Source organism: Peromyscus eremicus, chromosome 14, assembly GCF_949786415.1.
Source record: "Peromyscus eremicus chromosome 14, PerEre_H2_v1, whole genome shotgun sequence".
NCBI classification, from domain to species: domain Eukaryota; kingdom Metazoa; phylum Chordata; class Mammalia; order Rodentia; family Cricetidae; genus Peromyscus; species Peromyscus eremicus.
In genome coordinates this window covers 1,479,310-1,506,212 of record NC_081430.1, presented here as the reverse complement: position 1 = coordinate 1,506,212, position 26,903 = coordinate 1,479,310, and the positions used below count along the sequence as shown (strand labels likewise).

Sequence of the window (26,903 nt, the reverse complement as noted above, 5' to 3'; positions counted from 1 at the left end):
TTCTTTACGACAGTGTACGACGTAGCGACCAGCTAGCCTCCGCCGCTCGGGCCAATCGCGCTGCTCCTGGGAGATGACGTACCTCTCTTGCGCATGCGCAGGGAGGGGAGACCTTGTCTAAGCCTACCAGTCGCTCAGCGGAGGTGAAAGCACCGTCGGTAGGGTCAGCACTGAGGGAAGATGCAGAGCTGGAGTCGTGTGTACTGCTCCTTGGCCAAGGTGAGGGTGCTGGACCGGAGGCGCAGAGATGCCCGCTCATAGGTCTGGACGCGGCCTGCTGCCGGCAACCGCCGCGGCCCCGCCTCTGTGCTGGTTCAGCCTGGCCTCCTGGGGCCGCGGGCAGCGGGGAGCGCGGGCCGGGCCGGGGAAGGCCCCGCTGTGGAATGACTGCCCGCAGCCCCACACCCCGCTTTCGGTCGTGGGCCGAGGGGCCTGGGCCTTTACCCGGGCACGGGGACGAGTAAATCACGCCTGTCACCCGCTGGGTACCCAGCCCATCATACCTTTTGCCTCAGCCCAACCCTGACCTGGGAGTGAGTAGGTAACCTTGAGGCACGAATGGCCCAGACGTGCTCAGTTCCAGCACACAGCCATGCGAGTTCCTCTAAGGTCTGGTCTGCGTTCGCGTCTCTAAACTAGTGCCTCTTCCATCCGCCAGACCCAGGGGCTTATATTTTTAATTGCAGCCGTCTATCGTCCAAACCACTTTCCCATTTCACCTGCCAGTATGCGGCGTCGTGGCTGGGTAGAGTGACAACTTTAGAGATAATATATAGATCAGACTCTTTATTTCACGTCTGAGTCGTCTGTGTCCTCAAAAATTAATGTAACATGCAAAATGCCGTTCTTTTAGGGAGAAGCTGAGCTGGGACTAAAACTCAGTACAGTTTGCTCTTCTTTGGTTGGCATGTCTTGATCTCAAGTGCAGAAGTTACCGCCAAGTAAAGAACATTGCTGCATCAGAGTATATTGTCACTGCCTTCCATTGAATGGCTCGCTATGATAGGAGCTGGAACTCTGCTTTATTTCTTTGTCTCACTGGTCTTAGGAAATGGTAGGCATAGTGTTTAGAGAGTGTGAGATTATGATGCAATTTGTGGAACTTCCAGAATGTGAGTACACCAATACTGTTGGTATGTTCTTAGTTTAATTTTCTGTTCATAGTTGGTAGCTCAGAACATCTTCATAAATGTTGTGATTACAGACTGTTAAATAGATTAGTTAGAAAGCATAATAAGTGAAATGATTGTTGAAGTATTCAAATACCTGAATTCAAAGTTTCAGATTTTTAATTAGAATACTAAAATGATCTTTGGCATTAAAATTAGCCATGCTTTCTGACATTTTAATAAAACTGTAAGCCACTGAGTATATTTTATTAAGTTAATATGAAGTGGTTCATTGAATATTCATAATAATAAGGCAGATCTGGCAAGATAAGATTGTGAAAGTTGAATATTATTGACAGAGGGGAAATTGATAGGCTACCCTTTGTGGTAACAGAAAGACCATTAAGAATCAGTGCTTGATACATTGCCCCAATTTGTTGTCATCAACCTTCTAAATTACATTTATTTATTTGCATGTATCTGTGTAGGCATGGGCGTCTGTAGAGGTTAGAGTACAACCTTTTGGGAATGTTGGTGGCAGAAGCCTTTATTTAACTATGTCACCAGCCCATTGTAAAAATTATATTTTACTTAATAGGACAATTTTCTTTGTCCTTTTTTTCTAGAGAAGCCATTTCAATCGGATATCTCATGGCTTACAAGGAGTTTCTTCAGTGCCTTTAAGAACTTATGCAGATCAACCAAGTAAGTACTCGATGCAGTGTTTTCAATCAGATTAGTTGACAGTTCATTTCCATTTTTATGTAAAAGAAAGTGAGTGTTAGAGTAACTGTTACTCAGTGTTAGAATTAATTTATGCATTAGTTTACTGTTGAACACCTAGTATGTTACAAGGGGTAAACAAGACAGAATCCATTTTTTTTTTTTTTTTTTTTTTTTTTTCAGAATCCATTCTTAAGACACTTAGAAGCTAGTATTAAAAGATATGTAACAAGTGTTTGGAGAATAATTGAAAATTAAAGCAAGATACTAGGATCCTAGAGAGGATGTCAGAGAAAGCCTTTTGAGGAGGTGGTGTCTGAGAGGGGGATGGGGATGTGAAAGGTCTGAAATGGAACTTAATTTTTGAGCCTCCAGGGAAAGCAAGACTAGGGTGGATGTGCAAAGTCCCAAGAAATAAAATCAGAGACATAGGCAGGGATCGTGGAGTGCTTCTAAGCCAGACCAGGTGGTATAGATTTTACTCCAGTTGTGATGGAGAGCCACAAGGGGGTTTTGAGCTGAGCAATTTCATGTGATTACAGCTTTTAAGAATTAATTTTATTCACTGGGTCAGATCGTGTTGGTTGTTTCAAAGCTTTTTGACATCTTGAATGAAAAATTTTAAGACTACCATAAAAGGGAGCTGTGGGATGTATAATTTTCTCAATGCTTTCTTGAGGTTTTGAATTTTCTATAAAAAAATATGTATTTTTAATAAGCACTTGGAGGGCTGGGCGGTGGTGGCACACGCCTTTAATCCCCAGCGCTTGGGAGGCAGAGCTAGGATCTCTGAGTTCAATGCCAGCCTGATCTACAGAGTGAGATCCAGGAAAGGCACCAAAACTACACAGAGAAACCCAGTAACTGAACAAATCTCCCTCACCCGCCAGTCCCACAGCTGCTTGGATCCAAGTAAACACACAGAGACTTATATTACTTAAAACTGTATGGCCGTGGCAGGCTTCTTGCTGTCTAGTTCTTATATCTTAAATTAACCCATTTCTATTAATCTATACCTTGCCACGTGGCTCGTGGCTTAGTGGTATCTTTACATGTTACTTCTCATGGTGGCAGCTGGCAGCGTCTCCTGACTCAGCCTTCCACTTCCCAGCATTCTCCTCTCTCTTTGTCCCACCCATATTTCCTGCCTGGCTACTGGCCAATCAGCACTTTATTAACCAATCAGAGCAACACATTCACAGCATACAGATATTTACAGCACTCCCTCCCCCCTTTTTTTTTTCGAAAAGGAAGATTTTAACTTTAACATAGTAAAATTACATATAACAAAGCAATTATCAAGCAAGAATTACAGTTACAATATCTAGTCTATTTATAATACCTAGTCTATTTGTATTTGGCAAAATTAGAGAAGATATCCTATCTATCCTATGTTTGTGAGTCTAAGGTTTCACATCTACCTTATCTTTTATCATAACTAAGGAAATCATAACTATCTAGTCTTCAACTACATCAAAGACCTCAGAAGGATATAATATTACCTGAGAAACGAGAGAAGGACAAGCAGCTTTTGGGAGTCTTATGAGAGTAGATAGAGACAGCTGGCAGCCTGGACAGTCATCCAAAGTTCCTTTATAAAGTTGGGGCATCTGTCTTCAGCCCACAGGCCTAGTGTCTCTCAGTCACTTCTCTGTGTCCTGTAGAATGTCTGGCAGTTTCCTCTGTGAAGCAGGAACCTGAAGGACCATTTTGCCAAGCAAAGTTCAATGGTCACCTTCCTATGGGTCCTGCGTGTCCAGTCAATCAAGCAGTCCAGGCAAGAACAGTTTCTTGCCCAAATGGCTATTTTTGCCAAGAAGAAGATAAACTGCATATAGAGTGCCTTTGATGCCCATCCTTCTCTCTGAAGTAAATCCGTGCTGCTAGGAGCAGACATGTCTCACTGTCCAGAAAGTCTAAATTTTTAAAACATTTTCAATGCCATATTCTGTAGGTCTTTGAAGTGTCTGAAGATTACCTACCTAATTGAACTATATCTAGGTATACCTAGAAAATTTAACATGACTATAAGTTGGACTATCATAGAAGACTAATTATTAATCTTTATTTTTCAATTATCCATTACAATCTAAATGAGCTACACAAACACAATACCTCAAACGAGAGCAGAAACATATATACAGTATAACAAAATTAAGTTTAAGCTTGTATCAATAAACTAAAATCCATAGCAATATAAAACATTTATAAACAAGATGTTGCTCTTTAAAAGTAGGTTCATTAATCTACCCTTTTATCCTATATATCTATACTATCCCCTTTTTTTCCTTAGAAAGAGATTGCATTTATAATCAACCTGCTTTAAATAAAAATATTGGTTTTTCTCTGTCCCACACGAAAGGGCTTTTCTGATATAGGACAGAAGAATCTTTCAACCTTTTATTTTAGCAAATATGCTTGGGTTTAGAGAAGGAGTGAGCCAATTCCATCACCAAAGCCAGCTTGGTATATTTGGAAATTTGGACATAGCTTCTTATACTACTTCTTGCTGGATGAGGGCGCTGTATTCTTATGGGGACATAAAGAAAAATTTTAGGATTATGGGGTAGTCCGTGAGGCTATATTGTGTGAGCCAGTTTTACAGCATACAGATATCCACCGCAAAACCCTGTTTCGAAAAACAAAAAAACAAGACAAAAAAAGCACTTGGAATGGGATAAATGAGCTTTTAGTATGGTATTTAACTTCCTAGTACAAAAAACATTTGACGTGATCTATTTACTGGACTCATTCATAAAATTTAAATTTTAAAATATTTTACTATTTAATTTTGTGTCAATATTATGGTGTGTGTAAGTGTATGAGTACCTGTGTGCATGCCACAATTCAGGTGTGGAGATCAGAGGACAGCCTTAGGTGTCCTACAGTAGGAGACTGTTAAGATATATTCATTGCATTCTATTTTCTTTTCAGTCTTTGGGCAGGCACTTAGATTTTTTTGGGGCGGGGGGGGGTGGTGGTTCGAGACAGGGTTTCTCTGTGTAGCTTTGAGCCTTTCCTGGAACTCACTCTGTAGTCCAGGCTGGCCTTGAACTCACAGAGATCCTCCTTGCTCTGCCTCCTGAGTGCCGGGATTAAAGGCATGCGCCACCACCGCCCAGCTAGATTTTAATGGAGTGAGACCATACTGGTTAGTTCTTGTCTACTTAACCCAAACTAGAGTCACCTGGAAAGAGGGACCTTCATTTGAGAAATTATCTCCATAAAATTGATCTGTGGGCATTATGTAGCTTGTTTTCTTGATGTGGAAGGGTCAAATCCACTGTAGCAGGTAGTCATGAGCTATTATAAGAAAGTAAGCTGAACAAGCCTGTAAGCAGCATTCCTTCATGGCCTGTGCTTCAGTTCCTGCCTCCAGGTTCCTGCCTTGTCTTCCCTTTAAGATGAAGCCCTTTCCTCCCTAAGTTGGTTTTAGTCACAATGTTTATCACAGCAACAGAAAACTAAAATAGAGATAGAGTACCCTTTATTCAAGTGGGTGATCTCTTGACATTGGCAAATTGTAAATATAAAATAAGTATGATTTGGGGGTAGATGAGATACCAATAATTTTATATAATACTTACATGTAGCTGAGATTTTTACTTAATAACTTTTTACCTCAAAAAATACAAACTTTATCAGGGCAAAGACTGATTTTTCTTTAGTACCTCAGGTGGCACAGTTGATCCTCATTACATGCTTACTGGATAAAGAACACTGAGGCCGTGTCTGTTTTAGTTACTATATCACAAAATATCCAATATGGTCACCATACAAAATAATACCAGCTACAATCCCATACTATTATCTGATGTATGGCTTAGTTTTGTTCCAGGTACAGTCTCAAAGCCTCATGTCTGTCCTACTTGGCCATTCCTCTCTGTTAGCTCTTAGAGAGGGGAGGAGAATCCTTCTAATTCTTGACCCTACAGTCACTATTTTTATTCTTTTTGTAGACTATTGATTGACCAGCTTGAGAAAATCAAAGCTTATGATATGATCTCTGTTAGAACACCTAGGAGGTGTTTGAATATTAAAGCAAATTCATCAAGATGTGTGCTGTCCTGTTAACTGTTGATAATGACCTTGCATTTCATAATAGACACAGATTTGTTGCATTTAGATCATATTTACATTCATTCATTCATTCACTGTTTTGTTTATATTATTTCATTTTTTTTTCTTTTTTTGGAGACAAGGTTTCTCTATGTAGCCTTGGCTGTCCTGGAGTTTGGTCTGTAGATTAGGCTGGCCTAGAATTCGCAGGGATCTGCCTAGCTCTGCCTCCTAAGCATTAGTTTTAGTTTTTTAAAGGAACATTTATATTAAATTCCATAGTGCCTGGATTAATATACATTTCAACCCATATAACCCATAAGGGCTTCTTTTATCCCTGTACCCTGACAGCGTTTGTTTTGTTTTTATAATAATACTCTGAGTAGGGTGAGACATACTCTCAGGGCAGTTTTGACTTGCATTTCCCTTATGGGCAAGGAAGGATGTTTAACACTTTTCATGTGTTTGTTGGCCAGTTGTACTTAATTTTATAAATTTTGTCTGTTCATTATTGAATAGATTATTTTTGTTTAATTTTTTGAATTCTTTATCCTAGATGTCAATTGTTTGTCACCTGTATAGCTGGTTCTTGGGAACTCTTCAGCTTTTGTTTCTGTGTAGACGCTCTTCAATTTTAGGCAACCCATTTGTCAGTTCTTTGTTTTTTTGGGCGGGTTCAAGACAGGGTTTCTCTTTGTAGCCCTGGCTGTCCTGGAACTTGCTCTGTAGACCAGACTGGCCTTGAACTCAGAGATCCACCTGCCTCCTGAGTGCTGGGATTAAAGGCATATGCCATCACTATTTTTTGGTTTTTGGTGGTGTTATTTTCAGGACTGTGGGAGCACTTTTCAGAAAATGCTTGTTTAGCCTGTACCTGAAGTATTTTCCTTTAGCAGTTTCAGAGTCTTATGTGAGGGTTATTGGTCCACTTTTGAGTTTTTGTACATTGTAAGAAAAGAGACTCTAGTTTCAGTCTTCTATGTATGGATATCCAGTTTTCCCAGCACCATTGTTGGAGAGGCTATCTTTTTTGGAGTCTTGGTAAAACAATAACAAACAACAACAACAACAACAAAATCCATATGGCTGTAGTTGGATGGTTTTATTTCTGTGTCTCATTCTATTCCATTGGTGTACATGTCTGTTTTGTGGGTGTGTGTACACACACCAGCTCCTTGCTTTTTTTGTTGCTATGGTGCTATAGTACAGAAATTATGATACTGTTGGTGGTGTTCTTTTTCCTCAGGATTGCTTTGACTGTCCAGGAGTTTTTTTGTTTTTTGTTTTCTATTTTTGTGAAAGATTGCATTGAAATTTTGATGGGTATTACATTGAGATTGTTTGTCTCTTTTGGTAATATAGCCATTTTCACAATATTAATTCTTCCTATCCATGAGGAGGGAAGTTTTCCATTTTCTAGTGTTGTCTTCAGTTTCTTCCTTCAGTGCTTTAAATTTTCAATGTAGCGGTCTTTCTCGTCTTTGGTTAAATTTATTACTAGGTTTAAAAAGTTTCATTTATTCATTTGATGATATTGGAGATGCATTTTTTCGTGTTTTCTTCCACAGCATGTTCATTATTGATTAATAGAAAAACTACTGACTTTTGTACATTGATTTTGTATCCTGTTGTTTCACTGAAAGTGTTCATCAGATCTGAAAGTCAGAGGAATTAATTTTTGTGGACAGCAATGTCAGACTGGCTCCTTATTACCACAGAACAGAACTGAAAATACATGTAGCAAGTAGAAGTTAGACATATCTTAGGTATTTAATTACTATTTTGTACTAAATTATTGGTTAGCTGCTTGAATATAGTAATGATCTAAACAAAACTGAACTTCAGATTTCACAGTCTTCCTGGTGAAGACAACATCTAACAAATACTTGTAATCATGATAAACAGGCTAGTGACTAAGGATGAGGATTTATGAAATCTATCATATATGTGGATTGGGAATGGTTGCATAATTCTTAAGGATTTTATGTTTATGTATGTAATGATTATTAATTGTCAACTTGCCAGCATCTGGAATCACCTAGGAGATGAGCCTTGGGGACATACATACCCATGAGGTTAGATTAGCTTTTGAGGAATTACCTTGATTACATTGATTGGTTGGGAAAATCCATCTTAATTGTGGGGGCGACTACTACCTGGGCAGGGGATCCTCGACTATATTAAGTGGAGAAAGGGAGCTGAGCACTCTGCTTTCTAGTTGTGGATGTGATATCTCCAGCTTCCTCAAGCTCCGGATGTCTTAACTTCCCTGTCATGGTGGCTGACATGACCTTGAACTGTGATCCAAAATAAACCCTTCTTTAAGTTGCTGTATTTTGTCACATCAACAGGAAAAGAAACCCAGGTGTTGTCTGAAGAGGGGTGGGTAGACATGGGTGAATGAGTGAATAGTGTAATGTGGAAAGAAGCATAGGTGTGTGTGTGTGTGTGTGTGTGTGTGTGTGTGTGTGTGTGTGTAAATTTTTGTTTGTTTGTTTGTTTTTTTGAGACAGGGTTTCTCTGTGTAGTTTTGGTGCCTGTCCTGGATCCCACTCTGTAGCCCAGGCTGGCCTTGAACTCACAAAGATCCGCCTGGCTCTGCCTCCTGAGTGCTGGGATTAAAGTCGTGCACCACCGCCGCCGCCTGGCTGAAGCATAGTATGTTTAAACCACTAAAAAGGCCACAGTGCTGGCACATTGAAGATTGAGAGTTGACTTCTCAGATAGGAAGTTGGGAATCAGTTTTAAGCATAGCCATCATAGGATCAAATTTATTTTAAAGATCATTCCAGTTACAGGTTGGGCTTTATTTTAATTTTTTTATTTTTCTCTAACCATAAGAGGCAGGGTAAACACCGTGTACATATATTCCAAGAGCTTAGTGTTTGAAGTGGGAAATGCATGCTGTCAGTATGTAGTTGTAGATAATGAAACAATGCATATATGTAGGCTTGTAGCTAGAGTTTTCCTGCCTGGCCCACAGTCAGGACAAATCTCTGACACCCGCCAGTCCCACAGCTGCTCAGACCTAACCAAGTAAACACAGAGACTTATATTACATCAAATTTTGAAGTCAGTATGTAGTTGTAGATAATGAAACAATGCATATACGTAGGCTAGTATAATCCTGTGTATGTAAGTGAACACTGAAGCTTAAACTGCTTGGTACTGATGGGTATGCAGAATGGGGTGGGAGATGAGACTGGAGAAATAGATACTGAAAAGATGTTGGTGTTATACTTAGGAAGGTGGAGTTTTTTTAGTAAGAGACAGGGAAATTAATGAAGAGTTAGAAAATAAGATCTGAACTGGCTTTTCAGATCTAGCACAAGGGGTAGCAGTATTGGCTTTTGCCAGGATGGGACTAAAGCTGGATGCTTATTTTCTAAAGTCTGGCCAGACAGAATGTGTCAGGCAGATCTAAGAAAGGAAGCAACATTTACTGAGTGCTTGGTATGTACCCAGCACCTTCTTAGGTTTTTTACATATATTTTCTTTGGTTATTAACAACCTTAGACTGTTAGGCATCATTACCATTATACATAGGTTGTTATCAACAAAGAATTGAAAAAAAATTTTTCTCAAGAATTTAAGGTTGTATAGTTACTATTTGACTCCATATTTAAAAAAATATATTATTTTATCTTTATTTTATGTGTATGCCCTCATGTATATATGTTAATCATTTGCATGCCTGGTGCCTATAATGGCCAGAAGAGGGTGTCAGATTCTCTGGAACTGGCATTACAGAAGGTTGTATACTTTCATGTGGGTGCTGAGAATCAAACTCAGGTTCTCTGGAAGAGCAGCCAGTACTCTTAACCACTGAGCCATCTTTCAGCCCTGAACCCAGATTTATTTTAGTCCTTCTTTTCTTTTCTTTTTTTGTTTTTTTTTGTTTTTGTTGTTGTTGTTTTGAGACAGGGTTTCTCTGTCTAACAGTCTTGGCTGTCCTAGAATTCTCTTTGTAGACCAGGGTGGCCTCAAACTCACTGAGATCCGCCTGCCTCAGCCTCCCAAGTGCTGGGATTAAAGGCATGTGCCACAACCACCACCAGGCTCCTTATTATATTCTTAAGGACTAAAAGTTTTTAGGATTATGATTAGAAAGTGAATTATTTCAGTTCAGGATTTCAGATGATGAGCACTTTGAGGTAAGAATGAATATTAACATATTTATGGGAGAAGCTTGCAAAATAGCTTGGAGATTAAGGCCATTGACAGTTAAAAAATTACCGTTAGGCCGGGCGGTGGTGGCGCACGCCTTTAATCCCAGCACTAGGGAGGCAGAGCCAGGTGGATCTCTGTGAGTTCGAGGCTAGCCTGGACTACCAAGTGAGTCCCAGGAAAGGCGCAAAGCTACACAGAGAAACCCTGTCTCGAAAAAACAAAAAAAAAAAACAAAAAAAAAAAATTACCGTTAGCCCTCAACATTCTGTCTTATGTTTACAAAGTAAATTTTTTTGTGATTATTTTGCAGATGAAGGGTTAAAGCGAAGCAGGTCAAATTACTCACCCAAGGTCATCTTGCTAGTGGTTTAAAGTTTTGCTCTTTGGGATTTTAACTTATGAAGGCTGAAACTAAAGAATAGGATTGTATTAAATAAAAAGAAAAACACCAGATGTAGAGTCGAAAAGCTTAGTTGGTCTCTGCCACTTAGTAGCTAGATAGTTGGGGCTAGTCAGTTCATTTCTGAATCTCTTATTTTCTTCTTGAAAATGTTATGTTTATATCATCCTTGTCTTCCTCATATTACAGAAGAGGTATATCATTTGGTATATGATAACCAGTGAGTGGCAGCTGGATATAAGGTTCATATTCTAGGATTCAGTTGTATTTGCATACTATAATGAATAGAAAATAAAAGTGCGATTTCAAAATTTGTACCATTTTTAGTTGTATCAAAGAACATCAAATATCTTGGAACAAAGTAATGCCGTGTAGAACATGCTGATTATTTGGAGGGTTTTTGGTAAATGTTAGTGATTTACCATTTTATATCAATCTGCTCTTGTTATAGTTGATGCAGATGTGACAGTGATTGGTTCTGGCCCTGGAGGATATGTTGCTGCCATCAAAGCTGCTCAGTTAGGCTTTAAGGTAAGATAGACCCAAAGTAGATGTTGCTTTGTTTTATTATGGGCCAAGCTTATTTTAGCCACAACATGTTTTGCAGGTAAAAACATGGGAAATAATGAGAAAATTAAAAAAAAAAAAAAACTTATGTATTTGGGTGTTTTACATGGCTGCATGTATGTTTGTGCACTGTGTGCATGCAGTGCCCACAGAGGCCAGAAGATGGCATCAGATCCTTTGGGACTGGAGTTAGAGACAGTTGTGAACCACCATGTGGGTTCTGGGAATTAAACATAGGTCCTCTGGAAGAACAACCAGTTCTCTTAACCACTGAGCCACCTCTCTAGCTCAGGAAATTATTATTAGTTTTTAAAATATAGATTATTTGTAAATCTGAGACTAATGGGCTTTATTGGTTGTAGTAGTCTCATGGTATAGAAAAGTCAGCTATTTTTTTTTTCTCAAATACTTCATTTGAGATACAGTGATATTACTAAAACATGTTTGTGGTAATGTTGGACAAAAATCTTTTTAGATTAATTCACTCTGGAGTTATCCTCATTTTTTATTATTCAAATGATAGGTTTCAAAGGGTTCTTTTAGTCTGAAAAAGCACAACTTGAGTAGCTTGCTTTGTAGAGCAATTTAGACATGTATATTTTGAATTTTAGTGAAATGAAATATGCCTTTACATGTAATTAAATAATGTTCTCTTTGATTGTAGACAGTCTGCATTGAGAAGAATGAAACACTAGGTGGAACATGTTTGAATGTGGGTTGTATTCCTTCAAAGGTGAGCATGTGTTTCAAATGCTGCAAAGATTGTTTTTCATTAGCTACTGCTGACTACAGAGATGTATTGAGACTAGATTGGTAATCTAATACAGTTCCTTAAAAGGAATCTGAGCATGTTTATAAGACTTTTTCCTTTGTAAACCTTCTACTACTGTCACAGCCTATCATACATTCTGGAAATTCACCCTTTTCCAGACTCCAGTGTTCCAGTTTTGTTTTTTCTTTAGCTTTCCATTGCCACTGAAAAGATAATTAGTAATTTTTTTTTTTACGTTCGTGTGTGTATGTGTGTGTGTGTGTGTGTGTGTGTGTGTGTGTGTGTGTGAAAACAGGAAGCCCCTTTTGACCTGCCACCTTGAAGTGTGTTTGTACTATTTTACTTTTAAAGAACATAATTTTGTTTTGTTTTTATTCTTGTGTGTTTTATGTCACTATTGTTTGTCTTAGGTTAATTGTGTAAGAAGGAAAGATAAATTCATATTGTAGTATGTTCTATTCTAAATAGAAAAATGTCATTTTGTAAGTTTGCTATGGAGTCTATTTATAATTTGGTAAATTTGCCTTACTTCTTTTAGGCTTTATTGAATAATTCTCATTATTACCATATGGCCCATGGAAAAGATTTTGCATCTAGGGGAATTGAAAGTAAGTGTACTTTTTATAGTTAATAGTACCAGTCATGCTTGACTCTTCTTGCTAAATACTGGTATATATGAACAGATATTTATTCAAGGATGAGTGAGATAAAAATCTTGAAATTTAGAGAGATTTACATAAGAATGTTTAGGTTCAAATTTCTACCATGACAACTTCTGTGCCTTTGCAAGCTTTTCCTAAGTTCTATTTTTGGTGTCAGTGAAAAGTCAGTTTTTTTAATTTCCCTCACAACTTTCGAATGTGGGAAGAGGCTAGTTTCTTGAGTGCTGTGCTATTGACAGGCAAGATTGAAGGAAGGAGAGCAGGCCTACTTGAGTTGTTGGTGGTGCAAAGAAGAGAAAGAGAGCTAGAAGAGAGGGAGAAGGGAGAGGTTTAGTGAGAAAAGAAGACTGTTTATAACATTTGCGTTTAGTCTGTATTGTCTTTACCATGTTTTGGAGGGCTGTTTTTAATCCCTTTTTTCTAGTTATATTTGACAAGTACTTCCAGAAGGTAGACTTAATATACTTGGTGGCGTTTATTTTTGCACTAGTGGTTTTCTGAAAGAGGCTGTGTAGGGAGTCCAGCATATAGATGATGTGTATATACTGTAGCAAATATGTCACACTCTGTGAAAGTACCATGATGTTAGAAGTCATGAGATAGTCAGAAGACATGCATAATAGGCAAGCTTTATCTTTTAGCTTCGTGACCTTTGCAGTCAGAAATGTCTAAGAATCTGTGCATGTGTTAGCTGCATGGGCTGGTTGCTGTGTCTTTTCCTCTGCATTCTGTTGAGTTGAACATTTTTTATCTTACGTTGTTGCTTTAGTATTGAGTTAAGTGAATTTTAAAATCTAGTTGATTAAACTAAACTCATTATATTAAGCTTTTGTATTTTGAAATGTTGAAATATATACTTAATTGTTTTTGTTTCATGAAATTTTAACATTTGTCTATATTTATAATTTCAGGTAATGTTTTACTTTGCCATTTTTACTTAACTGTCTTCCAGACTAATAACCATCATAAAGTACTTATAGAATGTCACAGTGGAATAGAACATATTTATTTTAGACTGCATTTTTTGCACAGATGCACATTTTACAGTGCTTGATAGGTTCTATTATTGTGATGTGGTGATTTAGCTTTTCTGGCTATAGTTATGACAGTTACTAAATTTTAGAAGTTAATACTGTCTTTTATATAGTTTTATCAACATTGAGATGAATATTTTTAGATCTTGATTAGTCAAAAACTATCACATATTGCTTTCAGAGTTTAAATAATGACAAGATTTATGTAACAAATTACAGTGTCAGAAGTTCGCTTGAATTTAGAGAAGATGATGGAGCAGAAGAGCTCTGCAGTCAAAGCGTTAACAGGAGGAATTGCCCACTTATTCAAACAAAATAAGGTTAGTTGGTGTTCAGTGCTCAGATTCACATATACATTGTTTTAATTCACAAACAGCGGAAGGCGCAGACAGACACACCATGCGACAAGGCTCTTGTGGAGGATTTTATTGAGGGGGGAAGAAAGGAGGCACAGGGTAGCCTCTGGAGATGGGAAGCCACAGGAAGAGAGGAAGAGGTGGAAGAAAGAGAAAGGCTGGGGTGGAAGAGAAGGGAAGAGAGATGGGAGGGGACAAGAGAAGGAGGTGCTGAAGCAGATGAAGAAGTGATGACGGGAGAGTGGAGAGGGAGACAAGGAGAGAAGGAAGTGGGGGAGGGGAGAGGATATGGGATGGGGTGAGATTTGCCTTTAATAAGGGGATTTAGCACTTGCCACGCAGTGCATGCATATGCACTGTGTAATGACATATGACAGTAGGACCTTGTGCTGACTAAGTGATGCCAGAAATATATGAAATAATTGCTTTGTGCTAATAGAATGATGCTCTATGATCTTGGCCTGCTGTGGGATATTTAATTTAAAATAGTACTAAAACATTTTAAAAATGTAATGCCTTTGTCATCATCCAAACCATAAAAAGAACAAAAACTAAAATCCAAAATAACACTACCCTGAAACAGATATCCATGAGACAGTGTTCTTGCTGCTACACGTGTTACATATTATTAAGGAAGTATTTTATGTTCTGTGTTACTGAGAGTACTGTTTCTGTTATTTCTATCAGAAAAATATTTTAAGCATATATATATATATGTATATTACTTTATAAAGGTTGTTCACGTCAATGGATATGGAAAAATAACTGGCAAAAATCAGGTCACAGCTACAAAAGCCGACGGCAGCACTCAGGTTATTGGTACAAAAAACATCCTTATAGCTACGGGTTCAGAAGTTACTCCTTTTCCTGGAATCACGGTATTTATGTTTTCTAATTCATCTCTTACAACCTTTCTTACAAAATAGGCTTTTATAAATTTGTTCTATTTATAAATGTTGAGTGATTACTGACTGAAACACTATAATCAGGCAGCCATTTAGCTTGCAAAGTTACTTATTGTTTTGCAGTGATTATGATCAGATATAGAACATTTTAGAGTATGTTTGAGTTCAGTATGAGGTTAAGCCAGGCATGGTGGTGAATACCTGTCATCCCAGCATTTGGGAGGAAAAAGGCAGGAAGATTGCTACAAGGTCAGTGTTAAACTGGTCTAGCAGCAAAGACTACACAGTGAGACAGTCTCAAAAAAAGAGCTAGTGAGATAGCCCAGTCAATAAAGTGCTTGTTATACACTTATGTAAACAGTGGGTTATAGTGGCATGGGCTTGTAGTCCTAGCAAAGCTGAATGATAGCTAAGGTTGACCTTTTGCCTCCACACACATAAATATATGTATACACAACAAAACACAAAATATGAAGTTAAAATTAATCATTTTTATTTTGAAATATCAAATTATAAATCAAATTAGCATTTTGAATGAGAGTTGATGAAATTATGATACTTAGAAGCCGTGAATTTTATGACATGAGATCACAATTAATAACTTACTAGGTTTTTCCAAGTAATTCTGCTTGATTTTGCTTCTTTTTAATAGATTGATGAAGATACTATAGTGTCATCGACAGGAGCTTTATCCTTAAAAAAAGTTCCAGAGAAGTTGGTTGTTATTGGTGCAGGAGTAATTGGTGTAGAATTGGTAAGTTATTATATATTATGTTATCTCTGTGGAGTTGAAAGGGACTTAAAGCCTCTTGGGAGGCTGAAGAGATAGCTCAGTGGTTAACAACACATACTGTTCTTCCAGGGGACCCTAGTTCAGTTACCGGCACTCATATCAAGCAGCTCACAACCACTTGAACTCCAGCTCCAAGAGTTCTCCACCTATACTCATATGCACACACCCACATACACATGCACACATAATTAAAAATAAAATCTCTGTCTCTCAAAAAGAAGAACAGGATCGGGCATGTTTAAGGTACAAGACAGAAGGGAGAGATGGCTCAGTGGTTAAGAGTACTTGCTGCTCTTGCAGAGGAACTGGGTTCATTTCCCATATGGTGACTTTGAACTCTCTGTAACTCAAGTTCTAGAGAATCTATGCCCTCTTCTAGTCTCTGAGGGCACCCGGTGTGTGCATGGTGCACAGACATACATGTAGGCATACACCTATTCATGTAAATTTTTTAAAATCTTTTTTTTTTTTTTTTTAAATTTTTTAAAATCTTAAAAAACAAAAACAAAACAAAAAATCCTACCTCTATTTGATTCTTTACATAGCATTTTAGGTCAGTCAACATTGAGTTTTGCTTAAAACTTTCTAGTAATAGCAAATACACCTTTTCTTCCAGTATAACTTATTTAGTATTAACTTCCAGTATAACTTATTTATTTTATAGTCTGTTTCTTGGTTTTCTCATCCTTCCTGATCATTGGAACTGGCCTCCTTTTTAATCTGATAACCCTTAACATACTGAAAAATAGTTCTCATTCTGAGCAAATCGCATTCCAATAAAGCTCCTTGAGATAGCATACACAATGACTCTTACCTTCTTCCTAACGTGTATTTTAGAAATGCCAAGTTCTGAGCACTATGGTATTTCATACCTTCTGCCTACTTTGTTCTCCTTTCTTATCTATTTGCTAAGTTTCTACTTACTTGTAATGAATCTTTCCCTTTATTTCAGGTATCCTCTTACAGGGCCATCACATTTTACTGTCAAGGATTGCTCTGCCTCTCCTGCCCTCTGCTCAGACTTTTCCTGGCCACACTCATCTTTTAATTACTCCTACTGTAATTAGGTGCTTGATTTTTCTAGTTCAGAAATTCAGTAGCTTATATTATTTGTGTTTTTCTGTCTTGACTGATTTCCTGATCAGTTTGGTTTCCATAGCCTGTTACTTTCACTGTTCTCTTAAGTGAGTCACTTAACCATTTTTTATACCGGGTATTGAACATAGGGACTAGTGTTAGTTGTTAATACAGGCCTCAAGCATGCTAGGCAAGCATTGTACTACTAACCTATATCCTCAGCCCTCTTGTAGATGTAATTCTAAATGGTCTTATTAAATAAGAAACACAGAGCCAAATAAAGAGTTAAAAGCCCAGAGATCGAGCAGCAGCCAAGAGCTAAGACCACCTTATCTTACCACTCGCTGTCATCACTTCCCCTGAGAGAGAGACCTTCTTCCTGTGTCCTGTCTTTTTATTGACTTTCTGTTCTGCCTTCTCATTGGTTCTAAATCCAACCACATGACTTCTTCGTCACTGCCTGTCTATACAGACCTCCAGGTCTCTATGGTTGGTACTGGGATTAAAGGCGTGTGTCACCATGCTGGCTATGTCCTTGAACACACAGAGATTTTGCCTGCCCTGTGATCAGATTAAGGGCGTGTGCTACCACTACCAGACTTCTGCTTAAAATGGCTTGCTCTTAGAGCTCTGATCCCCAGGCAACTTTATTAACATACAAATAAAATCACATTTCAGCACAAAAAAAATATCACCATACCCTCTTCTTTTTATTTTGAGTCAGAGCTTTTCAATAAGTTGCCAAGGCTGGCCTTTTAATTCACTTGGTAGCCCAAGTAGGCATTGAACATGGGATATCCCTCCCTCTGCTCCCTGGGTATTGAGGATTACAGTCCTGCTCTACCATCAGGCTTGCCTGACTTACTTTACTTTTCTGACATACTTGCCTGGAAAAACTCTATAGTCTTGGTTGAATTTAGCAGTCCGTCTTCCTTTGCTATCCTCTTCACGTGGAGGAAAGTAGACCCTTCGGATTGGTACCTGTATTAAGTTCTTATTGAAGTCATAGACCTTAACATGAACCTCAGCCTGGCTGATAATCCATTGTTTCTCGAGCTGAATTCTGGTCTCTGTCATGTCCACTTATTTCTCTTGTTCTACTCTACTGGCACATTGTTTCCTCTACCTCACATGGGACTTCCTGAGTAACACATAGGAGAGAGCATGGGATGAAAATGCTTTTGTCTCATGGTTCTCCTTTTGTTGTTCTTCCTGCTACTGTGAAACTACCATTTTCCCTAAGACTAATCTTGATCTCTTTACCTCTTCTTTATACTTCATAACATGATTTTCTGCCTTCACAATGACTTAGTTTTGTGGGTTTTTTTTCTTTTCTTTCTTTAAAATCAGTCTATTTTCTACCCCTCCCCCCTTTATTGAGAGAGGGTCTCATATAGCCCTTAGTGGCCTAGACTATGCTTTGTAGATCAGACTGGCCTTGAACTTACAGTAGTCCTTTTAGATTGTAGGTGTGTATACCTGGCTATTTTCGTTTTGATTTACAGTTGAACATGCCTCTCTGTTTATACTGGGGTGTCACACACATGCTTATGTTTATGTAAATATAAGCCTTCTTGCAAGCTTGTCCTTCAGGTACTAATTTCCCTCTCACTTTCTTTTTTCCATCAGATTTCTCAAAAGAGTATTCATGTTCTGTTTTATCACCTTCTACTTAATCCTCAGGCCATGACCTCTTGTGCTAAGAAATTACTCCTGAGAAGGACACAAATGGGTTTTATTATTCAATTCATTGGATTATTTTCTTTGCTGCTGTGTTTGGCAGCAGTTAGCTTTGTGATTCCTTGCCTTGGAAAATTTCCTAGCTTCCAGGCTTCCAGGCTTACTTTCTTTTTTTCTTTTTCTTTTTTTTTTTTTTTTTTTTTTTGGTTTTTTTGAGACAAGGTTTCTTTGTGTAGCTTTGAAGCCTTTCCTGGATCTTGCCCTGTAGACCAGGCTGGCCTTGAACTCACAGAGATCCGCCTACCTCTTCCTCCCAAGTGCCGGAATTAAAGGCATACGCCACCACCGCCTGGCAGCTTCTCAGACCTTCTACCGTGCTGGATTTCCATCTATGCTCTGGCTTACCTTTTTAAAAAAATATTTATTCATATTCCTTTTTTCAGTTTCCCTTTAATTGTATTACTCTAGATTCCATTGCTAGGTTTTTTCTTCGACCCTATCTATCCATGAAATGTTCTTTTCACTATCATCTTGGTTACCAAAGGACTTACAGTATCTATAACCTAAGACTCTGCTTCTGGATTTTTATTTCTGAATATACAGCATCTACACTTAATGTGTTTTGTAGGCATTCTGTTCAGTTATAATAGCACTTTTCTATCTTCATTTTTCCTTTCCAATAAAGCCACACTCATTTCTCAGCTAACATTTCCTTCTTCAGTGCGTCTGCTGTTATTCTTGTAGAGAAATCCACAAGAACTCTAGGAGTGAAACCTGATTTCTCACCTGACCTCTTGTCCCATAATCATTCCCTGAGTTCCAGTGAGAGTCACTTACTTAGATCCTAGTTCATGCCAACATCATGTCTTACCCTAGACCTTCCTGACTTTAACTTCTAATTATAACCAGTGGTCTTCACAGTGGCTGTAAACAGTTGTCTAATTGTATCCCTTCCCTTCCTTAGCTGAAGTCTTTGAATGGCTGTTAGGAAAGTCTAACCTTAGTATTGTTTGAGGATAAGCACTTCGTGGTGGTGGTTTATTTCTCCAGCTTTATGGCCAACTCTTCTCCTTCTCAATCTCAATTCTCTATATCAGAATATCAGTTCTGAGCAAACATTACACCTACTGATAAACATTCCCTCTGGGATAGTTCTTTTTTGTTTAGTTTGGATTAGTTTTTAAGATGTCTCCCTGTGTATCCATGGCTGGCCTAGAATTCGCTATGCAGACCCGCCTGCTTCTGCCCCTCGAGTGCACCCAGTAGGGTATTTCTCACTTGTCAGTTCTTGCAGTATTGTGAGCCTTGCTTCATGAGTGTGGAGGTTCTTTGGTGCTTCTGCTGTTTGTATTATTGTACCTGGAAGTTCTGTTTCTTATTACCTGATCTCTTTGATTTCATTAAATCATAAACACAAGGACAGAGATCATAACTGTTTTGTTCACTATGTGTCCTTAGTATCCAGCACAATTGCTGATAAGTAATAAGTATTCATGTTTAGCTTTTATTATTTCTCAGTAGACATATGGTAACTACCTTTCAAAACCTAGCTTAGTACTTGCCTGTTTTATTTATTTTTGAGACATAATGTACTCTGTAGCCAGATTGGTTTGAAAGCCATGATTTCCCTGCCTCTACTTCTTAGTTGCTGGGAAAACTGTGGCCTGGTGTTGTATCTTTTTCTAACTTGGGGGGGCGGGTCATAAAAGGCACCTCGTGTTTTAGTGTCTTGGGTATTATATCCCATGTTTCATTTTGAGTTTTATATATATTTGTGGATTTTTTATAGCCAAGTGTTATCTCATCTTCTGTTCATTCTCATCATAAAAATGCATGAAATTTGTAAATGACTGTGTAAATCAAACTTAATTAGAAAGATACTCTTGCCATTTAAACTACTAGATGATTTTGATATGAAATGTTAAATAATATATTTTTAAAGGCTACCTTTTTGCTGTTTTTCTAGTGCTAGGGTTAGAACTTGAGTCTTGCACATTACAGGCAAGCATTCTGCTACTGAACCCTACTCTAGTCCTAATTTCAAGTTTTATGTTGTTTCATATTGAATCATTGAGAAGTCAAAGCCATGCTACTTGTTAAAATATATTCAATTTAAGTCAAAATTTGAGTACAAAAGTAAGCATTTCTCCCTTGTTGAGAAAATATTTTCAAAGCCAGCTTAATATTTTACAGACCTTAGTGATTATTAGTAGTAAGAACATACTTCCTTTTTTTAATTGTTTGAGAATTTCTTACATGCATATAATATATTTTGATAACATCCACCCTCCATTCTCTCCACTCCAGATTTTCTGATATCCCTCCCACCACTTTCCTCTCTCAACTTCATGTATTCTCTTTTTAAACACACTGAGTCCATTTAGTGCTGTCTGTATGTACATGGGTATAGTGCATCTACCGGAGCATGGGTAGCTTTTTTGGTGCTCTATCCCTAAGAAAACTTACTATACATTTCCCCAGCACTATCAATTCCAATAGCTTCTCACCGAGGAGTGGGATTTTGTCAGCCCCTCCCCTGTTGATGCTGAGATGTTGACTGTCTTAATCTTGTACAGGCCTTATGCTTGCAGTCACAGACGCTGTGAGCTCCTGTGTGCAACAGCCCTGTCATGACCAACAAATACTGTTTTGCCGTAGATGTTTGTGTACTATTTATGGCCCTTAAAATCTTTCTATTCCAATTTCTGCAGTGATTCCTGACCCTTGGGGGAAGGGATGTGCTATAGATTTAGAGCTGAGCACTCCATAGCTTCTCATTTTTCTGCACAGTCACCATTTGTGTATTTCTGTATTAATCACTATCTCCTACACAAAGAAGCTACTGTGATGAAGGCTGAGAGATTCATTAATCCAGGTTCAGGACTGCACCCTATCCTGCATTTACAACTTTAGCTGAAACCAGTGAGGTCGACATCATACTTAATCTCAGGACTCTTGTATTTACTCTTCTCCTCTGCCCTGAACACTGTTCTCTCAGTCACTGCTGTAGTTCATTTCCTTCTGTAAATGTTACTCAAACTGAAACAACTGTAATCATGCTATCTAAAATGGCCCCGGCTTTGTCTTCTCTTTTCTCATAGCACTTTTATTATCCTCTAGCATGAATTTTACTTATTTGTTGACTTCCTCTACCATATTGTAAAGTCCCCAGAAACACCAAGTTTTGTTGTTTAGTAACATGCCTAGCAGCTATAATGGTACCTGGCCTGTAGTAAGTAGGTTCCCAGTAAATGTGGAATAGGTGAATAAATAGATAAAATTATCTGTTTTCCTAGAGCTTCCCCTGAACATTTGAAAAAGATACTACAATAAATTATTTGAGATAATTAGTAAATGGTGTATTTTTATATGATTTTTCTTAAAAATTAATTTCAGGGTTCAGTTTGGCAAAGACTTGGTGCAGATGTGACAGCAGTTGAATTTTTGGGTCACGTGGGTGGAATTGGAATTGATATGGAGATATCTAAAAATTTTCAACGCATACTTCAAAAGCAAGGGTTTAAATTTAAACTGAATACAAAAGTTACTGGTGCCACCAAGAAGTCAGATGGAAAAATTGACGTGTCGTAAGTATGCTACATTTGTTTTTGACAAATCATCCTAGCTTGTCTCAAAAAAAGCACTCAAGTTTTCAGATTAACAAATATAGTCTAGACTTTATAACTTAGACCCATCTTATTGTTTTTTTATTATACAGTATTACCTATCAAATTAGCCAGTTATTTTGATGCTAAAAAAAACCCTAATCAGATAGTCTCATTGTGATATATTTTTCACTGTATATATTCATAAAAGGTAAAGCCCCTTATGTTTAGTAAAATACACGCAGCACTTTTAGACAGATGCACGGGGGATTGGATGATAGTATTACTTAAATTGATAGCATGTATCTGGCACTCATTGAATACTTACGTAATTCAACAAAATAACTTCTTCACAGTCACACGGTTGGTGATAGATGGAGCCAATCAATACTTGAACATAAATCTTTCTAAGATACTTTTTTGAGGGGCAGGGTGGGGGCATTTAAGACAGGGTTTCTCTGTGTAACTCTGGCTGTCCTGGAACTCATCCTCCTGCCTCTGCCTCCCAAGTACTGGGATTAAAGATGTGCACCACCACTGCCCAGCCTATCTTTTATGTTTTTTACATTGTTGGGGATCAAACCCCAAGACATCATTCCTGCTTACTTATTCTACCATTAAGCTACATCCTCAGCCATGAGACCTATGTTCTTACCACTGTGTTACATTGCCTGGTTTTTATAAGCTTTTTAAGAATAAACTTTTAAGAATTTGTATGTTTGATTGCATGACTCATGTTTATAATTTTTATAATTTATAGTTTATAATTACTCATGTTTATAATCAGCTGTCGATGTAGGTACGTGTTAACAGTTACCACTGTTTGTTATTTAGTGTTGAAGCTGCTTCTGGTGGTAAAGCTGAAGTTATCACTTGTGATGTACTCTTGGTTTGCATCGGTCGACGGCCCTTTACTCAGAATTTGGGACTAGAGGAACTTGGAATTGAACTAGATCCCAGAGGTAGAATTCCAGTCAATACCAGATTCCAAACTAAAATTCCAAAGTAAGTTGAATAATTATCTATGTTTTCTTCTTTCTCTATAAAGATAAAAAATGACACATGATGAGGCAGGTATGTTCTAAAGGAATACATAGCATTTCTACCCTAATAATTTTACCAAGTTTAAATACTTCAATTACTAATAATTTAGATCTTTATTTTTATTGTATGAATGTTTTACACATGTATGTCAGTTTGCCATATATGTGCCTGGTCCCTGTGGAGGTCAGAAAAGGGCATCAAATCCCCTGGAGCAGGAGTTACAGGCAGTTGTGAGCCACTGTGTGGGGTGCTGGGAATGAACCCAGGTACTCTGCAAGAGCAGCTGGTTAACCATTGAGCCATCTCTCCAGCCCCAATTACTAATATTTATATTTATTTATTTTTTAATGTGCATTGGTGTTTTGCCTGCATGAGTTGTCAGGTACCCTGGAATTGGAAGTTAACAGACAGCTGTGAGCTGCCACGTGGGTGCTGTGAATTGAACCCTGGTCCTCTGGAAGAATAGCTAGTGCTCTTAATAACTAAGCCATCTCTCCAGCCCAATTACTAATATTTTTAATTGAAAATATTTTATTTACATTTCAACTGTCTGTCTATATTATTTAGAGATGAAATTTTGCTCTTTGGTCCAGGCTAGTCTTGAACTAGACTCAGATGATTCTCCTTTCTTTCTTGGGCTCTCAAGTATTGGGCATTTTCAATAATTTTAAATTTATTTCAAACACTGTTTTGAAAATAAGGCTTTAAATATAACTAACTGAATTTTTCATGGCTCAAGGATTAGATACTTAGCTCTGGTTTTTGAAGAGCTGCATTTGATTGTCTTTTTGGTGACTTAGTAGCTAAAAGTATGTTTCTATGTTATAACTAACCTCCTTAGATTTTAGACATTTACTGTGTTTATTTTTTCTGATAGTATTTATGCTATTGGGGATGTGGTTGCTGGTCCAATGTTGGCTCACAAAGCAGAAGATGAAGGCATCATTTGTGTTGAAGGAATGGCTGGTGGTGCTGTGCACATTGACTATAATTGTGTGCCATCAGTGATTTACACACACCCTGAGGTTGCTTGGGTTGGCAAATCAGAAGAGCAATTGAAAGAAGAGGTAATCCTAAGTGTGGGATTTGAACTAATGGTACCAGTGACTAGAAAACACATCTTGCTGGGAGTGGTGGCGCATACCTTTAATCCCAGCACTCAGGAGTCAGAGGCAGGCAAATCCCTGTGAGTTTGAGGTCAGCCTAGTCTACAGAACGAGTTCTAGGAAAGCCAGAGGTACATAGAGAAACCCTATCTCAAAACAACAACAACAACAACAAACAAACAAAAAATCCCCACATCTTTGCCTTTAGTTACTGTAGAACATTATAGCATATGTATTTGTTTATTAGAATCATAAGGGTAGAATTCTCTTACTCCTTTGGGTAGAATCATTTACTCCTTTGATTTGTCAGCAATAGTAGAGAAGATGATAAGCCACCTGTACTCAAAAACTGCTAATTGCAGAGCCTTTTTGTTTTTTTGAGACAGGGTTTGTGTAGCCCTGGCTGTCCAGGAACTCACAGAGATCTGTCTACCTCTGCCTCCCAAATGCTGGGATTTAAGGCATGGTTGCAGAATTTTTTAATGTTTGGCTTTGGGATACAGCCAAATAGCATTTATACTTGCTTACATTTCTTCTCACATTAAATTTCATTTACCTTCCTTTGGTCATTCTTTCTGTGTGCCCTGAAGAATTGCTTTCTTGGGACTTATTTTCTTAACAATTGGTAGATGATTTCACTAATGGAAACCAACTTTTGCAGTGCTTAATGTATGTTCTCATTTTTTGTTCTCCACAGGGTATTGAGTACAAAATTGGTAAATTCCCATTTGCTGCAAACAGTAGAGCCAAAACAAATGCTGACACAGACGGCATGGTGAAGATTCTTGGACAGAAATCAACAGATAGAATACTGGGAGCACATATTCTGGGACCAGTAAGTATTACAAAGTCAGAGAAATCCCAGTAAGACTTCTGGGAATCATTTAACAGGCAGAATTTAGTACACTTGCTGTTTCTATTCTGCTGTTGCTAATTATTGCCAGTGAAAATTTGACTAGTGAAAGTTTGCTTTTAGCAAGGTACCACAGTAGCACTTGCACAGTCTTGCCTACCATATCATCTACTTCTATACTGCCTAAAACCCACCAGTGATGCTTCACAACCTCAGACTGTAAGGATGAGGCCTCGCTGATTCTGGTTGTATTCTGCTCTGCCTTCCCCACTTTCGGTTCTGACCTTATCTTTCTGATGGTCTTCTTTGCTCATTCATTTCTTTTTTAAACTTTATTTTTTTATGTGTGTGGGTGTTTGCCTGCATGCATGTCTGTGTACTGCATTAATGCATTGCCCACTGAGGCTAAGAGAGGGCATTGGATCTACTGGAACTAGAGTTGTGAGCCACCATGTGGGTGCTGAGAATTGAACCTGGGTCCTCCGCAAGAGCAGCCAGTGCTTAACTGGTAAACCTTCTCTCCAGCTCTTTAATTTCTTACCATGTAAAAAGGTGAACCTTTTTCCTTTTCATAGCAGGTGAAGCTTGGTTTACAGTTTGGGGCCTTTATATATGCATATTATACCCTTGGTGTAGAGCACTCTGCTTCCAGACTTTTGTGTGTTCTCAGCCCAGATACTTCCTGAGGGAAGGCTTAGATTTCAGTGAATCTGAATTCCCTGGTATGTGGCAGAACAGTAAAGTTAACAATATTTGCTATGCCACTTCTCCTAACTTATAAACTCATTGTTCATATTTCACTTTTACAGTATTATGGGAGAGTTGCAAAAAATTTGCATGAAACAGAAAAATAGCAAAGTGGCAGGACCTAACCCATTTGGCGTCAAAGCCCAAGCTCCTCCTCTGTTACATTTCCTCCTAAGCTTTTGTCTGACTTTTCTCCAATGGCTGTAATCAAAGGCCAAGGTTTAAGAAAATATAAGGTCTGAAAGTCTAAAAGCTTGATTTGTTAATTATATGGCATTTAGTTATTTTTGCCTTGGAAACATAATTACTTTTTCATTTTAAAGGGTGCTGGAGAAATGGTGAATGAAGCTGCCCTGGCTCTGGAATACGGAGCTTCCTGTGAAGATATAGCTCGAGTCTGCCACGCACATCCGGTAATTATTACCAACATGCACAGGCTTAATAGCTACCCAAGTTTTCTTTTGACCCACACTATTTCATGTTTAATTGTCCATTGCTTCCCTTGCAGACCTTATCAGAGGCTTTTAGAGAAGCAAACCTGGCTGCATCTTTTGGCAAACCAATCAACTTTTAATTAGAAGATTGTTTTTCCTAAAATCTGGAAGCTTTTGTCAAGGTTACATTTTTGAACAGGATAATCTCCCAGTTCCAAGAATTTTGTAGGATGGATGAAATTATGAAACTTCTGGAAGGTATTTAGTGGGTTTAAATAGAATGGAATAACCTTGTACCTGTATTTAAATATTTTGTTCCAGTGCATTAATGTGGACAGAAAGCTACATATAGTAGCATCTTGGAAAGTTTTAGACCTGTGTTTTCATGATGTCTGTGAAATTCGACTTCACTGTATTGGTATTAATGGATTTTATCTCTAATTCAGTGGAGGTGAATTTGTTCACAAGGAAGGAGCTGGAGAATTCATGTGAACATCCTGAAGAAAACTGACGAAGTTAAATTTGGTTTTCATATTGGAAACGAGTCAGTGACTAGAACAAAATTCAAATATGTACAAACAACTTATGTAAATAAAGTGATTGTCTCTCATTTTATTTAACTCCCAAATTCTTGGCAGTTTAGAGGTAGAATTACGTATTTAAACATTGAGGTTGTAGTAAGGTCTGTAAGTCTAAAGGGCATTCAGTTGCCCAAATGGAAGATTCTGTCTACAAAACTATTAAATGGAGACTCATGATTATACCAGGGAATGAAAGATACCAAAATAAACATGTCTTAAATATTTA

The 26,903-nt window shown here is 38.0% G+C and overlaps 1 protein-coding gene across 2 annotated transcripts; it reads left to right on the top strand.

Annotated features, from left to right (window-relative positions):
- Positions 1-26,903, top strand: Dld (dihydrolipoamide dehydrogenase). Of its 2 annotated transcripts, XR_009382810.1 has the most exons (15): positions 1-219; positions 1,736-1,814; positions 10,913-10,992; positions 11,693-11,761; positions 12,339-12,408; positions 13,716-13,816; positions 14,587-14,730; positions 15,410-15,511; positions 21,704-21,894; positions 22,747-22,917; positions 23,834-24,023; positions 24,760-24,897; positions 25,986-26,075; positions 26,171-26,354; positions 26,543-26,903. XR_009382810.1 is itself a non-coding variant. In XM_059279401.1 (14 exons), the coding sequence occupies exons 1-14, from the start codon at positions 181-183 to the stop codon at positions 26,234-26,236; spliced, it is 1,530 nt and encodes a 509-aa protein (XP_059135384.1). In that variant the 5' UTR covers positions 1-180; the 3' UTR covers positions 26,237-26,903. The 2 variants fall into 2 exon arrangements, 1 of the variants encoding a protein (XP_059135384.1); XM_059279401.1 differs by having other exon boundaries at positions 26,171-26,903.